Source organism: Copadichromis virginalis, linkage group LG19 (assembly GCF_057382275.1).
Source record: "Copadichromis virginalis isolate Kocher_CV1m ecotype Utaka linkage group LG19, C_Virginalis_male_GT1.1, whole genome shotgun sequence".
Lineage (NCBI taxonomy): Eukaryota > Metazoa > Chordata > Actinopteri > Cichliformes > Cichlidae > Copadichromis > Copadichromis virginalis.
Window position 1 is genome coordinate 27,093,172 of NC_140636.1, and position 18,561 is coordinate 27,111,732.

General features: G+C 40.5%; 1 protein-coding gene across 4 annotated transcripts in view; it reads left to right on the forward strand.

Moving 5' to 3' along the window:
• Positions 1–4,048: 4,048 nt before the first annotated feature.
• The window catches only part of LOC146686301 (single-stranded DNA-binding protein 3), a 37,864-nt gene continuing 23,351 nt past the window's right edge, over positions 4,049–18,561 (forward strand). For all 4 annotated transcript variants that reach the window (XM_085441312.1, XM_085441309.1, XM_085441310.1 and 1 more), the window contains exons 1-4: positions 4,049–4,285; positions 11,574–11,646; positions 12,399–12,460; positions 17,768–17,852. In XM_085441312.1, the coding sequence (XP_085297438.1) occupies positions 4,230–4,285; positions 11,574–11,646; positions 12,399–12,460; positions 17,768–17,852 (276 nt within the window). In that variant the 5' untranslated portion in view covers positions 4,049–4,229. The remainder of the gene's footprint in view (positions 4,286–11,573; positions 11,647–12,398; positions 12,461–17,767; positions 17,853–18,561) is intronic.

Below are 18,561 nucleotides of genomic sequence, written 5' to 3' on the forward strand. Positions count from 1 at the left end.
GCATTTGTGTGTATTCGATCCTGGGCGAAGCAGTAGACTACAGCTAGCCAGGTGATATCTGTATGCATAAGGCATCACCCCAGGCTAACTGGCTGCTGGAGCTGTGGTGAGCAGCATCTATCATCTCAGGCCGCTGATGAATGTCTGTCCTGAATGGCTCTGTGGCGTAGTGAGGGGAGCAGAAAGAGAGAGCACAACATGACTCATGGTGGAAGGAGAAAGGAGGGAGGTGAGGGCTGGTGGTGGTGGGGAAGGGGGGGGGGACAAGGTGGAAAGATGAGGGAGAAGGGCAGAGGGGGAGGAAAAAGGGGAGGAAGACAAAGACGAGGAAAGAGTGGGAGCGATGAAGAACAAAAAGGCAAAAAACACAAAGACAGAGAGGGAAAAGAAAGTGAAAATGCTCAGTGAGACTGCACAAGAATGTAGAGATGCAGATGCATCGGAAGGGGGGGAGTAGAGGAAGTGGCAGAAGAAGGTGAGGGGCGAGGAAGACGCGGAAGGAAGAAGAAGAAGCAGAAGAAGGAACAGAAATAGGAGATGGAATGGAAGGAGGGTGGAGAAGCATGAACAGGAAGAAGTGAAATGGAGGAAGAACAGGAAGGGGGGAGGAGAATGCGAGAGAGACAGAGATAGAGATGAAGGATGTGGGTGCATGGGGAAGAACAGAGGGAGATAGTGGCAAGAAGGCATTAAAGTGGGTCAGAGGAGAGCAGGATGATGTGGAAGAGAAGGAAAGACAGAGAGGAAGATAAAGAGAGAAAGAGAGCATGTTGGGAGAAGCAAGAAAGTGATGGAGAAAGGATGGAGTGGAAAGAAAGGGAGGATAATGGTAGTTCAGATGACAGCAAACCCAATAATGCACCAAATAAAGATTGACATATGTTGTATGGTGCGTGGACTAAATGCAAAAAACACATAAATGAACCCATAATCTCTGCCAAACAGAAGAAAACTTGTCAAACCAGAAAAAAAGTTGTTAAATACAGCTGATCCGTAACAGTAACTGTTTTTTATGACATTTCAGCTGCGATGTGATCGGACAATTTATATTTACCATTTTCTGTAAAACATTGCACACCATTGTTGATGCAAGATGTAACATCAGCTTGGTTCCAAATCACCCTGATTTCATTTCATCCAATATTGAATAAAATTATCATATATAGAGGGAAAGCACGACGACAAAAGCCCAACAGCCTTATCTGCATTTGAAACGGAGAGACAGACACACAATACGCAGTGACGCTGCTTGTGTTTATTCTCTGCAAAAGAGGAAGAGCCAGTGTTCCCGGGGATCATTGGGTTCTTGGATCAATATTGGTGCTATGATGAGACAGTGATAGAGTTTGTGGTCTAGAGCTTAAAAGATACCTACACCATCACTTTCTCACTTTCCCCTTCTCTCTCAGAGTTCAGCTGGCTAAATTTGAAAATGCATATTCTTCTTCCTCTTTCGGCTCTCTGTCCACACTTTGACACCCTTCTTTTATAAAGTCATTACCAGAGTAGAAGAATCTGAAAACAACATCTCATTTCAAAGTAGTAGTGCTGAGCAATACAAACTTCGGTATTGATCCGAGTACTGCCAATACCAATACTGATACCGGTACCGATATTTTTAACCTGTTAAGGTAGCTTATGTAGGGCAAAGCAATGTGCTGCGATTCACGAAATGAATTGTCATCAATTTACTTAATTCGGGACACATTTTAATGACCACCGTGATTTACGTGTTCTACAATAATTAGTTAAAACAACAAAAAACACCTTTTAGTTTTTCTTGTATTTTGAAACTGTTTCTTTTTTGGAGACCTGGAATGTAAATGTTGTTCTGTTGTTTAACGGTGCAATAGGTCATAAATCATATTTGGATGCGACAATTATTTAACACAATTCAGTGGGCTACATGCTGAACGTAGTATCGATGCTATCATACTAGTATCTGATACCAATACCAGCGTTAGTATCAGTAGTGTCGATATTTGGAATGATCTGCCCAACTCTAGGAGAAGGAAACTTTTTGAAGACCTTCCCGTGTTTGCACATGAAAGCAGTCTTTAGCTGCTTTATTGCAAACATTACACTGCATGCAAATATGAAACCATTAAGCTTAAGACAAATAGCAGTCCACAGCTAAGTGCCCAGTCATATTTGAGTGAGTTTAAATAGGCTGCAAATAAATGTATTCTTATTGTCAGGGTATACTGTATGTCCCTTGGAAAAATCCCAACACTCTTATGTCTGTTGCATCACTCAGTGTTTCTTTGTTGCTATGTTACATTCACTAGTTCACCGAGGAAAAATGTTTTGGTCATCCATAAAAATGATGCTCCTCGCTAGTGTTTTTTATCTGTTGTTCCTCTGTTCTTTCATATAATGTCTGCTCATCATGAGGTACATGCTCATGTAGAAAAAAAAGGCTTACCACACATACAGAAATATTTCTCTCTCTCTCCCACCCTTCTCTCTCTCTCTCTCTCTCTCTAACTCTCACGCACACAGAAATTCGTGCGCCTGCCTCCGCGCATACACACTGCGCCGTGCGCGCAGGCGTGCACGCCCGCAGACAGTCAGCTGTGTCCTTCCCACAGCTAGTAGCACGAAAACAGAACACACTGCCTGTCCCTGCCTTACACACATATACACACACAGACCCATGTGCACACACAAACTCTGAAACAGCCCTCTACACACTCTTAAAGGGACATGACACAAACTAACGCATTATATATCAAGCGCCAGCCCCGTACCTGGATAATCAATAATTTTTTATTAGTATTAATATTATATTAGATTGAAACGAAGCTTGTGTGTCTACAAGCATAAAACAAATATAACTCGGAGCTAGTGAACAGTGATAATTCCTTAATGCTCTCATCCCTGTGTCTTCATAAGATGGTCACTTTTTAATTATTTTATTTTTACTGTATAAACTATAAGCATGTTGATACAAGATCACAGAGATGATCACATTTTACAGTGTGTAAAAAATGTTGCATTAGTGAAATAGTAAGAGTCCTTTGAAATTGAGACAACACGTGTTGCCCCAAATATTCTTTGAATATATAAGAAACTTTTTTTGGCCTTATGATAAGGTTTGTGAATAAAGAGAGATAAAACTGGAAAAAGACTAAACAGATTAGGATAATTTTATCATCTGTATATACAGTGGGTGTATTTGTCTGCTAGTGACGCTAAAACTACTTCTTTATCTTCCAGAACGCATAAAATTGATAATATTTTATACCTCGGGACACTTTAGACACACAATGAGTGAATTATGTGCTTTAAGCAGCTGACCGTACTGATTGCACAACAAAACAAAATTAAAAAGATTAAATTATAACAGAATAAGAGTTTTCTTCAATTACTTGTGTTCCTACTCCTCCTCCTTTAAGGGCCGTTGAGGTCAGAGAACACTAGTTTGGGAGGCAATAGAGAAGTATTGCATGGAAAATAAAATACAATAAAATAAAAACACTAAAGGCTTCTGATTTGCACTTATATGTCAGCATGATAGCATCTATGAGTGGTGTACGCCGACTGTCCGAAGGCTCAGCAGTCAAAGGTAATAACAGACATCTTTTTCTGTGCGCACAGGACTGGGGTGTCTGGTTGCCCTATACGGTGTCACTGCATGACTGGTGCTATGACTGGCCACAGGGGTAATTTAGAGGTACACAGGTCAACAAGGGTGGGTATTTGGGACTATCAAGCCCCCATCTGCTGTGGCAAAATGAAGCCCTGAATCTTTAGCAGGATACATATTGACATATAATTGCTTAGAAAATGTTTCAAAACACCAAAAGCATTCAATCTGAATAATCTTGTGCTGTATATGAACTCACATGTAATGTAAGGCCTGAATTTGAAGGCCATCAAAAAGAACTTGAACTTCAGCGAAGTCGACAAAAACTGAGTCACTGTGCCTTTAAGAAGCCCCCACCGTCTCGCAACAGGGGGGGCGTGAGCTGAATCCAGGAACAGCGATTGAAAAAAAAAAAACGCTCCACCAGCGGACTGTTTCAAGTTCCCCCCGGCTGAAACCCTGCCTGATTTGTGGGCAATGTTGGGGATGTAGAAAAAAAGGAAACCGGAGCAAAGAGAGCGCAAGGGAGAGATAGGGAGACAACACTAACTAGGTAGCTATGGAGATAGTAGGTTTTCCTGGTAGCTTTCTTTGACAGGTGTCGAGTGGGATAAAATAAAGTATCAGAACAGCCTCCAAGATGTACGGCAAAGGAAAAGGAGCTGTTGTCCCCTCCGATAGCCAAGCAAGAGAAAAGTAAGTACAATATTGCACTGTCACAACTGAAATCCAGCAAAGAAGTGTGCTAAGGTGGCTCAACTTGCTAACTGATGTGGAGCAGTTCAGTCACTCCAGCGGAGTCACGCATGTTACTGGAGCTCTTTTCTAAAATTTACCGGCTACTTCAAGTGAAAGCTGTGCTACTTTATTCTTCGTGTTTGCCACTTTGTTTGTACTCGTGCCTCTACCTTTCTTCTTATGCATCCTCCCAACTACAGGCATGGCTGCTAAGTTAGCCCAAGTGGCTAGCTGCACTGCCAATTTCACTCTTGTCTTTCTTGTTTTCTCTCAAGTACAAAAAAAGGAAAAAGAGAGAGAAGCGGCAGTTTGAGCAACTAAAGTTGCTCCACTTTTACCTGCAGGGAGTGTTTTCTGCGCGTGCTTCCAGCGATAATGTCTGAACGTGCACTCGGGAGCATTGATGGGGATCCCACGTCCATCTCTTTGCCCCTCGCCCCACAGTGTGAGGAACAATGCATTTGGAGCGACGCCGTGCATTGTAGCTAGCATGCTTTGTGTCGCCTCGCTGAAGCAGCAGGTATAAATAGAATACAGCTGTTTGGGGCTTTGTTAAAAACTAGCAGCGGAACGTGCTCGAGAATTGTTCCAGAAACCCAGACTGGTTACATTGTAGCGATGCCCGTGTTCGGCCAGCGAACAGCCGCTTGCGGTCTCCGCGTAAAGGGGAGCTGCGCCTCCTCTTTAACTTTTGTGGCCCGTGGAGATTTTCTGCAGTCATCCCGAGTTGTGCGAAGCGCCGGCGGGGACAAAGTGCTCACAAAAATGCCGCCGCTTTTTTTTTTTTTTTTTTTAAACCGTAGGAGTTCCACATGGGCCTTTTATAGTGGTTGGTTTTTGTTTTGTTGGGAAACTTAGATGGCGTTAGCTGTAGCCCTCCAATCCCTTTGTCTGTGTGCCTCTGTCTCGGTGCCTTGTTGTTCGCTCTGAAGATACGTGCCGCACGTTTAGCAACACTCCTGTGAGTTTCGGAGCTTTCACGTTAGTCTCAAAAAGATTTGTAAAAACCCCATGTGCACTGGTTCCGAAATAGAAGACACGCTTCTCTGCAGTGAACTTCCTTTCCTAAAAGTCACAGCTAGCAAAGCGCATTGGGACATTTATTAAGATTCGTTAAACTTTGGTTAGATTTAACAGTTTGGGAGTGTTGTGCTTTGCAAATGGTCCACAGTGGGGTCGGATTCTCTACGGTTAAATATCCTGCTGAAGAAAAAGGAAGAGGGAAGAGCTTTCACACAGGTCAATGCTTATCGATTCGTCCTCAGAGCGGATGAGTTGGACACATCAGCTCTGACTTGCCGGACCGGTCTGAGCTGAAGTGGGACCAAATTGTGAGACTCGTGTGCATGTTTGCATGAAGATCAGCAGGCGCCACGTTACCCCACACCTTCTATTCTGTCATTTGTGAAGCCATCTGCTTTATTCTTTTCCTCTGTGCGTGGCTTTTACACCTCTTTTCTCCATCTGCCTCCCAACTCTCACTTCCCCATCCACTGCTGCTCCTCAGTCTCTTCATCCCTCACTTCAGTGTTGAATTATTGAGACAGACTGAAGCAGCTGCTCTCAGCTTTGCGTCAGAGTTGAGAGAGACAGAAGAGAAAGAAGGAGACAGAAGAGAGGGAGATATGGTGGGCAGGCTCATCCATGTTTAAAGAGGGGGTTTTGTCGGGAGCCTCAGGCAGGATGTCAGGTGTGCCGACCGTGTACATCAGGGAGATTTCTCTCTCTGTGGAAGTGAGTTTATGCACGCGCAGATGTCCCATCTTTAAATGTATAAGAGCGTAGTGGGCAGGGAGGTCAAAGGGCACCTCACATGAAGTGGAAGAAGGAAGAAAAATTTTCTTAAAGCAGGAGAGAGAATACCAACCAAGTAGCGTACGAGTCAAGCTATGTGGAGGCCACACAACCTTAACAATTGGCAGAAAAAGGGTTGCTTCAGTTTTTTAACCTCCCCTGATGAATATAATATCACACACTGCTACTTGACTGCTTCTCTAATCTCCTGTACCACCTGCTGTTCCCTCCACTGTAATACTGGGCATGTTCCCGTTTTTGTTCCAGTCAAAGCCATTTTTTCGTCTCTCCCTTCACTCCACCAACCGCTAGTGGCTCCTCACCTTAAACTTCTCTTTCTTTTTCTATGTCCAAGCTTCTGAGCTTTAATAATGCAGTAGGCCAGGTGCACACACAAGCTGCCCCTTCTTGCAGCCCACATACAAAAAACCCCACACACATACACACCACACATAAAAAATTCATTGAAGGCCTCTTGGGGGGCATCTGCATCGTGAACCTCCCATCCCCAGATGTAACACCAAGTCCTTACCCGTTTCCTTCCAGTCAAAACTCCTGTGTAAGGATGCACATGTATTGAGGAAGCCTGTAAGCCTGCAGTGTGCAGGGACATGCAGACAGTATCAATATTTGAAGCACTTGCTGTATCCTGAAAGCTTCCTGTGAGCTTTTGCCAGGCATTTCAAAAATATTTAAAACTGGTTTTAAATCCAAGGAATCTGCGGGTGTTGAGGTGCAGAGGTAGAAAGCTCTATGATGCATAGCATGTGTGTGTGCGTTGTAGGTGCTTGTGTGTGGCTCAATGCTAGACTGACCTGCAAGTGGCAGTGACTTACACTCTACACCAGCGGTCACAGAGAGCTCTGTGACCTACAAATTGCTAGGAGCCTCAGAAAGTGGTCAGATTCCCCTGGCTAAAGTGGTCAAGTGTTCGCGTGTGTTTGTTTCAGCAGAAGTGCAGCCTTTAGCCTCATAAGAGCATTGGTTATTTGTACAACAACTAATCTGCCACGCTGTCTGTTTTGAATTAAGTGGTTGCACTCGGGATGGTTTCTTCCTTTTGAAATATCAGTGCACTATGAGAGATTTATTTATCATGGAATATAATAAAAAATATGAATTCTTCTGCGAAGAAGTCAAGGCCAGTTGTGCTTTGTTTGTTTGTTCATCGATATGTCTGCCTGTTCATTTATGTGCTCTTATCTCTGTGACTATCTGCAACAGGGAAACACCCTCGGTTATTTATTACCTTCCAAGCAGGTCAGCCCACTGTACATACGCAGAGAAAGCAGCACTTTGAAACTGTTATCTCTTTCCGCATGAAGTGCAGGACTACTAATGATACATGTTCAACCTGGACTGACCCATTGATAGTTTAGCCTTATGTAACACATGTGTCATTATTGTTGACTGAAAACCGTGTCTGCAGCTGGGATGTGTGTTTACAAAGAAACTTTCAGTTTCTGTTCTCTCTTGGTCTCGCACTCTTAACTTTTAAGACAAGTTGGGTAGTTGCAAAATGTTTCTTTTATTGAAATTCCCGCCTAGACAGATCACTTAAATCTATTCAAAGTAGCAACCAATAGGAATGTACCAGTTTATTGTCGGCTAATGTTACTGCCATTGGTTAGACTCCATTTATAGTTTTCTGTATCTGGGATCCAGGTTTATTAGTTACAAACACAATTTGAGCTCATTCAAAATCGGTTGACAACTTTATGATTAATACGCAGATCTTTGCTTACCTGACACAAAGGGTACAGTGGAAAATTACAAAAACAAATCGGTTTCCACTACTGTCTAAATTATTTCAATCATTAGTTCTGGCCCAGAATTTCCAACTTGTTGCAGCGCTAGTATACAGTGCATATTATATTATTAAGCTCAGGTCAAGAGGACAGAAGGTTGTGCACCTCATGTCGACCCACTTGAATGCCAACGACGCATAGCGGCATGCAGGACTCTAAGGTGGCTTACAGTCTCTATAGGCTTATACATACATTGTGTGAGCAGTCTTGGAAGTTTGCAGGTTTTGAGTCCAACAATGTTGGTGAACGGGTGTATTGATGGTTATATACATGTGTATATATGTATGAAATATATGAATGACACTCAGAGCTGGTCATGGATGATGATGAATTTGCCACCTTCAGTTTGATATCTTGTGTTAAATCATACACATAATGTGTTCTGCTTAACTTTTAAGAAACATGCATTAAAATCCGCTCACTAGCCCCGTAAATGTCTTCTGCCTGTTTTCTCTCGTGAAGGACAAGGTTTGAACATGTAGGGACTAACATCACTGCTGTTACTGTCTATTTGCCTATTCATATCTTTCACAGACTACATTTGCATACTAACAATGCATATTTTAAACATTTGCATACCATTTGTAGTAAGTACAGGTCAGTCACAGATCATATCTCTTAACGTAACCCATGGCAGTTTTTTTTTTTCCATTTCTGTTATTAAGCCTTGAACCTCACAGAGAATTTGTTCATTGCTTTACTATCTGGATGTTTATTTTAAGCGCATTTATTTAATTTTTTTTCCTTCAGTACAGGTTATTAGTTTAAAGAACAATGCTCTACATGATTGTGTTTATAGCCTGGGATGATTTGCAAAACATACTCCTAAAAGAGACAAGAATAAGGAAACAAGTGCAGTTTAACATCCCCATAGCTAACACTGGATAATTCTGAATACTAGCACAATGGCAGTTGAACCAACTTCATACTTTTATTGAGCTTCTAAACATTTTTTTGAAATCAAGTTGGATGATTTTGATATTTAGAATGGAAAAACTAAATGTAAACAGGGTTGTAAAAACCTACAGTTTTCCGAGGGATGTCCACGAGGGCAGTCGCATGCCCTGGAACGGGACTGGGGTGAGGCCCTCTGTCATCTCCAGACACAAGCAGCTGGAGGCAACTGCTAGTGATCCTTCCACAGGTTCACCTAAGGAAGTCTTGTTACAGCAAGTAATTCTTTTACTTTTAAGTAAGAACAGTAATCTGGGGGTTTGACAAAACATGTACTGGAGCTCAAGCTAGTTGCTTCAAGCTATTTCTAGAAGTCCTTGCTTAAACCTTTTTTGCATGTCTGTCTGCAGCGTCAGAAAGCAGGTGAGACACTTGCACACATTTAGACATGAAGTACAGGCAGCTGTGCTACATGTAAATGTATAGTAAATAGTTGGACAGGATCAGTTAGCAAATATTTGTTACTTCACTTAAAACAGGTGAGCTGTCACATAAAATTGACCTTTATCCCAATGACAGAAATTTGGAGTTAATTGTTATACTTGTTTTGACTGTTAATCTAAAGATTTCAGATTGACTTCAATTAAAAAAACAAACAAATTTCATAAAAATAATATTATGTTGATGGAGTGAAGTTTAAAACAAGCCAGCACTTGACTAATGTACAGCATGCACTCATCAGCTTTATTGATTGGTTAATAGAAAATCAGAAAACTGTGATATAAACCCACCATAACTATCCCCAAATCACAGGGTCGCGCCATCAGGCGTCCTGATTAGTCAGAATAAATTTTACATTTACCAGATTGTGACCAAGAGATGACGCGTCAAGCCTAAACATTTGAGAACATTTGACAAATGATTTCTGAGCCTCCAGTCGATGGTCCTAATAATAGTGGTGGATTAATTTTCTTTTTATAGACACACCCCAAGGTTTAATCTTAGTCCATATGCACTTCAGGACCACAGCTATGCACAAACCTAAGGGTAATTTGAGTATTTGCAACCTCGGCGGTTATTAAACTGTCTTTATCCATTTTATTTTCATTGAATGCTGATAGAACTTCCTCTTTAGCATCTTCTTAAGAGACTTAAATGCATTAAATATGTTTTAATAGATATTTCATCTTATGAAGAAGTAACTTTGGAAACGAAGACAGAATTGGGGGGGGAAAAAAGCTGTCAGTGGTTGAAAACAAACTGAACAACATCCTAATTATCTCAAAATCATGTGTCATTGATCAGTTCATCGACTAATGATAGGGACTATGACACTAAGCTACTGTCCTTCTCATTAGGACCTTATTGGGCTGTCAGAGGACTGTCTGCTCTGGGCATACGGGGCACTGTCATATCCACACTGCTGGTCGATTGATGGTCCATTAACAGCCTATTAAACATGACTAAGTGAAGGAGTTAGGAGTACAATGTTGGGCCAATGGGGGTTTCCCACTCCACAGCATGGATGTCTGTCTGTTAATAGACCCTGGTGGATTGCCATTTTCAAATGTTGCTGGCCTGTTATAATAGCAGCGATTTTGAAAAGTTTGACAAGAGCTTTTAAAATATGGTTGGAACGATTGGGAATGCCTGTCATGTGCAGCTATTTCTGCTGGTATGTGGTGCTTTGAATAGAAGCGTATTCTTCAAAGAGTCTGACTGTCTTTAGGTTTTGTTGTGATTAAAGGAGTTTGGATAATTAGGCTTAATAAAATGCACAGAAGCAGTAAAGTATAGCAAACTATACAGACCACCTGGAGTCCCAGAATGTTTAAGTGAGATTTATGGTCTAGGAGAACAGAGGCGCTGTAGAGCTTCAGTCACAGGAGCTTTTGTTTTTCTTCAGTGACTTTACAGCCATCCCGAAATAAAGTGAAGATAACAATACGGAGGAGCTCCAAGTCTCCGGAACTTTGAGCTCAAGGAACTAATGTCCAGGAAGTGTTTAAGGAACTGAAGGTTCATTTTGCCCCTTTTGTTTTTACTGTAGTGTAAAGACCCATAAAGACGAATCAAATTAATCACCAAGTGAGGAGGTGATGAGGTTATGACAAAATGTCCAGATGCTTTAGCAAGGCCATATGCATTACTTTAAAAAAATCACTACTATAAGTTTTTATTATTTATTTAATAATTAAAAAAAATCCAAATAGAAGAGTCAAATCCACCTAAGTTAAATTGTAAATGTACAGCAGTGTTATGAGTATGCATAGTATGGAGTGTAATACTGGGATATTTACTTGTATTAATAGAACTATTCACTGTAATGAAAAGAACTATAATAACACAAGCAAAATCTTAGGTTGGTCATTGTAAGTCCAGTCTTCTGTTGCTGCATGATGTTATAGGTTAGCCTGATGGCTGAACGTTTGAACCTTTGTCTGAACTTTCAGAAAGTACTTCCTGTTTAACCCTAACAATATCTGACTGACATTTAGTTAACCCAACTTCTCTGTTGATTGAGGGAAGTTCTAAATGACTTCACCCTCCCTGACTTTTTTTATTTTTCCCACTCTTGCCACTTCCTGATAATAGTTTGTTCCTTCTTCACAGTTGAACAGTCGTTGATCTGTTGATACATAATCTTCATTCTTTTTGTCTAATTTGTTAAAAATGCAAGACAAAGACAGAGGAGTTTGACATTAATGTTGAAAAATATCACTAATTTTTCTTTTTCTTTTACATTTCAGGTTGGCGTTATATGTGTACGAATACCTGCTACATGTGGGAGCACAGAAATCAGCACAGACCTTCCTGTCTGAGGTAAGACGGCAGCCATGACATCGACTTTTTTATGCTGTACCGAGCCCGGTCGGTTTAGAAATGCCTTCGTTCTTTGCATCTTTCCTGAAAATCACCCTTATAGTTTAACCTTACCAACTCCTGTTCAAGTACATGTTACCAGAAACATTGGCCTTGGTTACTAATGAATGGAAAACGGCTTCCTGCATTACCAAGCTTTACACGATAGATCCCTCCTGTAGCTCGTGTTATAGCAGCTTGTACCCTCTCAGGCATACATCGTCAGTGCAAACATGCTAAACATGATTACAGGGTGCAAGGTGTTGCATAAATTTTTCATAAGGAAATCCTATAACGTTACACCGGATCATGCTCACTGTCCAACCAGGGGATCTTAGTGAACCGGTGAAGTAATGTTATTTCTAGCCGTTTATAGGCAGTGTATTGTAAACTGCATTGTCTCAAGTCTGCTGACAGCCCATTTGGGTGTAAGGAAGTAAATTAATAAGCTATACTCTAGATGATGATTGTACTTTACATTAAAAAGAGGAACAGTAGAGGGCTAATAGAAGAAAGATAGTCGGGAAGAGGGTGATGCACAGAGCCAGAAGGATGCCGATCTTCACATTCGATACCAGTGACAGTTTGAGACTAACTGATTATGTGTTCTTAACCTCGGACCTGCAGACATAATCCTCCCTCTCTAGTGGCCATAAGTGACCTCTTTTCTTCTGGCTTCCTTTTCCTTTCCCTTTTTCTTTTCCTTCTCTCAGATTCGATGGGAGAAGAATATTACATTAGGCGAGCCCCCCGGATTCCTCCATTCATGGTGGTGGTAAGCGATCTATTCAGTTGTTCTATTATTAGCAGAGCCTTTTTGCTTTTTATTCTTGTTTATTTCAAGTGAGTATGTGGATTTTTACTTGCGTAAACACATTTTACAGTGTGCATCTTAAACTGTGTATCCCCCCTCCAATAAATCGCTACTGTTATGTGAACAAACAGCTGTAATCCAGGTTTGAGAATAATAAACTCAACACATAAATCAGTACATGCAACCATTCAAAAGTTAAGGTGCTTGGGAAATGCCACTTTTTAATTTAATTAAGGGTACTTGCCCATATTCATGATTTAAAGTGACTCTCAGAGGTGGGAGGTCTGACAGAGTCTCACCCTTGGGGTTGACCAGACTCACCGAGGGCGTGACCCCCTCCCTTCCTGTCTTCTCGCCTCTCCCCTCCTCCAGCTCTCCAACCTTCACCCCCGATTCTGAAACAATAGATCCAGATGGTTAGGGAATGGACCCCCCCCCCCTCCCTTCCCCCTCCTCACCCTCTCGTCAACCTTTGTAGCCCCCCCACCTCCCACTTTTTTCCCCTTTGTTCACATGGGAGAGGGATTCTTGGTAGATTAACCCTTTGCATTCCAGCTTCCTTTGTGTACAGCCTCCCCCAACCCCTACCTCCACCCCCCAATCATTTCTCCCCAGGGCTAAGATTTAACCTTTAGGGTCAATACCTTACGAACTGATCAGCAGTTTCACTTGTTTTGAGGGATTGCCCTCATCCTGTGGTTCACATTTACGGGTAGAACCATGTTTGTTTTACTGTAAAACCCACATTTAACAGCATTTTTTTTTCTTTCTTTCTACCACATATTTAAACTTGGATGGAAATATTTAAGCCTGTTATTGGTATGTGGGTTTCCTGTGGATGCAGAGTCCCCTCCATTGTGTCCGTTTGTAGTTAAGACTACTGAGAATTGAGGCTACACTTAAACAGATCTTAAGCTTATGTAGCTAAAAAGAAACTGAGCAAAAGCTAAATCGTTGAAAATCTAAACTAAAAATTAAGCTGCTGAATTGTCTTAATACACTGAAACAGTAGCAGACAAGGAGTATTTTATTTTTCTAAAAGTCAGCACACCTAATGACCAAAACCACAGAAGAATACAATTTATTTTCATTTTTTTCATACTTCTTCACATTCTTGGCATATGAAACCATTTAGCTTTCACTTAAGACTTTGAAATCTGTTCAGTATAAGCTTTTAAATGATTCCTGGAAATGACTGGAGAATAGTTAAAATCATGCGTTTTAATGGGGATTTAAAATATGAGAGGAGTTGGCAGGTGTTTGGAGGAGTACTGACTAGTACCTGAATCACGTCTTTTAACGGGAAGATGTTATTTTCTTACCTCCTCTTAATAAAAGTTTAGCATAGAGAGTGAACAACAGTGTTATAAGAGTGAGTTATTGAGCACTGATGCTATTGAACCAGCTGTAAAAACAGCACACACACAGCTGAGTAGCTGATGCTTGGTTTGGACAGAACCACACCAAGAAGTTGATAAAAATGATGAGCAGTACCTGGTGATGTCACCACTGAGGAAGCTCTTGTATTGAGTTCACAGGTGGCCAAAAGTTTATTTGGATGAATGGGAAGTTTTATCGTCTCCTTGTGTTTAACAAGGAGAATTCATAGTAGAGATGGACCGATCCGATATTACGTATCGGTATCGGTCCGATACTGACCTAAATTACTGGATCGGATATCGGAGAAAAATAAAAAATGTAATCCGATCCATTAAATATCACAAAAGCACCTCACAAAACTTGCAACACGCCGTAACTCACCTCAGAACGTTAGAACGTCGGAGCAGTATGCATCACGTGATAGAGCGGCTGTGGCATGCGGGACCTGTCGGTGGTCTGGATAGCATTTGGAGCTTCGCTAGCAACCCGGCATTTCATCTCCGACAAAGTTATCCCGAGAGAAGTAAAGCAAGTGTGTAAGTCCATCTCTGAATGTTTGTAAAGCATTCCTGCGTTAAGCTTAACAAACGATATATGGAGCGACTGCCTCTTCTTGCTGCTACTTCAATCATGAAACTGCTTAATGATCAGCTGATCGGCTTTTCTGTCGCGAGTCCGTGTCTCTTGTTTGCTTTTGGCCCACTTTGCACCAGAAAGAGGAAACCAGCGGCTGAACAACAGCAGCACGTTTAAGCTTGATCAGCTGTTGTTCGAATGTATTTAATATTACTTTCTACTCGAGGATCTTTTTCTACGTAGCTGACGCTGGTAACTGTGCAGGGGCGGATCTAGCAAAGTTTAGCCAGGGGGGCCGATAGGGCATTAACAGGGAAAAGGGGGCACAAAGACATACTTTTCTTTCTTATTCTCATTTAAAATGTCTAGCTTTTAATAAATAATTATCTGACACCCAAAGTTTTAATTTGATGTAAAATGAATAGAAGTCAATTACTGTATATAGTAACTGTTAAGTCTAATATATATACCCTAGTAAGCTATAGTACCTTTTCCTTTGGGAAGGTACCATCTGTGCAGTCTGCAATTTTGTTGAAGAAAGATGTTGAATCTATTTAATATTTCTTGAAAAATAATTGATTTCTGTGCATTTCTTTTCACACTGCATCAAATTAAGGTTGATTACGTCGATTAAGCATCATGAGGTGGAGCGTGAGGGGTGGTTCCCTATTTTTTATTTATTTATTTTTGTTGTTCCTGGGAGTTGGAACCCTATTAGTTAGGTTGCTTAATATTTACGCTAAGTACTCTTTAAAATACCAGAATAGGGAGGATGGTGTAGGTTTAAGTCTATTAGATTGATCAGTATTGCTGAACTATGAAATATTTTTTTTTTGCATACAGGTATAACAGAATAGCTTTAGTGTAGTTGTTGTTTTAAACTTGAGTATGAACTTATACAAAATGCAGCAAGATATTTAAAAAAAACAGTTTTGTTGATTAAAAAACACTATATCGGATTCATATCGGTATCGGCAGATATCCAAATTTATGATATCGGTATCGGTATCAGACATAAAAAAAGTGGTATCGTGCCATCTCTAATTCATAGCTGTGGACAGTTCATCCTCATCAAAGGAGGAATTTCAACAATTGATCACGGTCACCAGAACAGCTAGCAGTGTCATCCGACATCATGACGACTGTTTACACTCAGTGGTTGTTGTGAGATATAACAAAAATAAATCAGAATATGTGTTCAAAGTGACAAACCCCCTATACCCCCCAGGGTGTAGTTTACATATGAAAATGTTGACAATTGTGAACATCCCGAACATTTAAAAAGAAAAACAATATTCAGTGCAGGGCCACACAAAGAACAAAGCAACATATTAAAAAAATTCTGAAAATGTCAAAGTACAGCATTTGCCAACCTTTCATACAAAGGCGACTCTGCTCCGTGAATCTTTGTAGAGCCTATGATGTAACCTACGTGGCCAACGCCATTGCCAGCATTCATGCTTTTGCGCAGTGTTAATTGTGTTGTGTCCCAGCATTTTATGTGGTGCCAGCCACGATACAAACAAATAAAATCCTGAGGCTTTTCCCCTCCTGCCTACCCGGGCTTTGGTGTGGTCAGTTTTTGTTGTCGTTGGTTTTGTTTGGGTTTTTTCGGAAGCAAACATATTTGCCCCTCAGATTTTTCCACTTCTTTGTACATTCCCTCATGTTCGTTCCGATAGATTCAGCAAGCTCCCTGCCGCAATTTGCTGACTTCTGTGAGTCCTCAAATTGAGGCTATGGTTATGATTCCCCATATTTAGGTGATAATTGTTATTCTCTCACTGATGCATTCAAAAACTGGTACTGATCAGGCCAATCACAATAGCTGCAGACTGCATTTATGTGCCATGTAGTTACATTTCCAGGTGCACATCAGGTTACAGGAGACGTTTGTGGCGCCGTCAACAATAAGAGTCCAAGGACGTGTTGTAATAAAAAGCAAATGAAAGTAGAGAATAATAATTTGAAAGCATGCAAGGCAGTATGAATCTAAAAAAAAGTTAGATTTGTTATTTAGTTAAAAACTTTGTTTCAGAAGGTTCTGAAAGGTGTAATAAAATAAGCATGATGCTGTGTTATGTAAACATTCAAGAAGTGCATCTTCTTGAGATCAATTTTTTTTTTTTTTTTAAGTTTTATTGCACACTTGAGCTTTCAACTTTGGTCATTAGTGCTGTTAGGTGCATTTTTTCCCCAACTTTTACCGGCACTTGCTTCTTCCAGAGTTTGCTGATACAGGTATCGCAATGCCCACAAAAACCCGCCTCCTCTCAGTCAGACTCATGCACTGCAGCTGAATAATACAGGCTTATTTTTATTTTTTAATACAAATCAGACATCTTATGCCCTCAGTGTTGCGGCGACTTGTCCGCCCCTGGTATTGAAAATAATGTGGAATTATATTTTCTAAGGCATTCAAAGTTATGAATTCCAGTGTAATGGAAGGAATTTCCCCACTTTTGGGATTATTAGAGTATATGTTAAACAAATCAGGGGTTGTTTTATATATATATATATATATATATATATATATATATATATATATATATATATATATATATATATATATATATATATATATATATATAAAAGAAGAATGTCTCTCTCCTCTGAGTTCATCTTGTCATTGTTTAAGCTGTTAGTAAAATAATCAGAGCAAATGAAAAAACATATGTGCTGCTTTGTAGCTTATGTGATCATTCTGACCTTCTAAAGATAGGCCACTAAGTTAGGATAAGCCAGCTTTTGGGATCAACATAATCTACTCCATTCTACTCATTTTGCTCAAATACAGGAGCTCATTATTGAACTATCCGAAACCTTCATAAATGTCTCATATGAAGGCAAGACTGTATGAAACGCACAAAAAAAATCCGCTTGGGAGTCTTAGTTTAGTCTTAGATGGGTAGCACACAGGCTGTTTGCATTCCCTGTTCTACTTATCATGCCCAAACACACTGACAAAGAAACTTTATGAATAGTTGGGTCCACTCTTGGTACGAGTCAGTGGAACAGTTACAGTGTAGGGACAGGAAATGGATGGAGGTAAAGAGGTCTGCACAAGTATGGTAATGCAAGTGTGTGCGTATGTGTGTATTCTGAGTGAGTGAGAGGTTGATTGAGGAGGCGACACTGGCATTGTGTCCCTCTTCCAATGATGCTCAAGTGTGTAAGAGGTGGTTTAAGAGCGCCAGGGAGATAGTGAGAGTGTGTGAATGGGTTATGAATAGCTGTTACACATTGGCTTGTATTGCTCTGTTTGCTAACCTTTGAACTGCACCCCCCCCCCCCCTCCCTCTTTCATTTCAGCGTATTCTGGGATTTGTATTGTGCAGCTCCAGACCGAAGAGAGACGTGTGAACACTCCAGTGAGGCAAAGGCCTTCCACGACTATGTAAGTGACAGACTGGCTTTTCTAACACTTAAAAGGAAACAATTAACACTTACTGTTAATCCTTTTTTTTTTTTTTTTTTTGCCTGTTCTTTTATGTATGTCTGCCAAGACAAACACTATATTTCAGTCACAAGTTCAAGTTTCTAGAGGAGTCGAATACTGGCTGACTGGATTAAAAAGAAGAAAAAAAAACGTGGTCCATATGAGACACTTCTGCTAACCAGAAGTAAAGTTCTAACTAACGGTCGTTTAACAATTCATTGATACATTCTTTTCTTGATTAGTTGATGTTTGGCCTATAAAGTACAAGGACATGGGGAATGTCTGTCCTTATGTTTAAGGTGGAAATCCTCAAATTCCTTTTGTCTGATCTAACACACAAACATTCTGATCATTTCAAAGGCTGAAACTTTTCAATATTTGTCCTTTGGCTTCAAGAACAACTTAAAGATCCACTCACACAAATTGTAAAAAAGTTTAATTGAAAATGCTTTTCCCCCCTATGTTCTGTCTTGTGTCTGTGTATGTATACCGTTACAGTGCTAGATACTCATTTAAAGTATTTCAGAGACTTCTTCAAACTTCAAAATTGTTCTTGACTAGTTTCATATGTCGGTTACAGTTGATGTTCTTAAAATGGTCATGTCAGCAACCCCAACCATGTGCTGTGTAGACCTGTTTACAAGAGGCAGGCATTTTAGACTAAAGT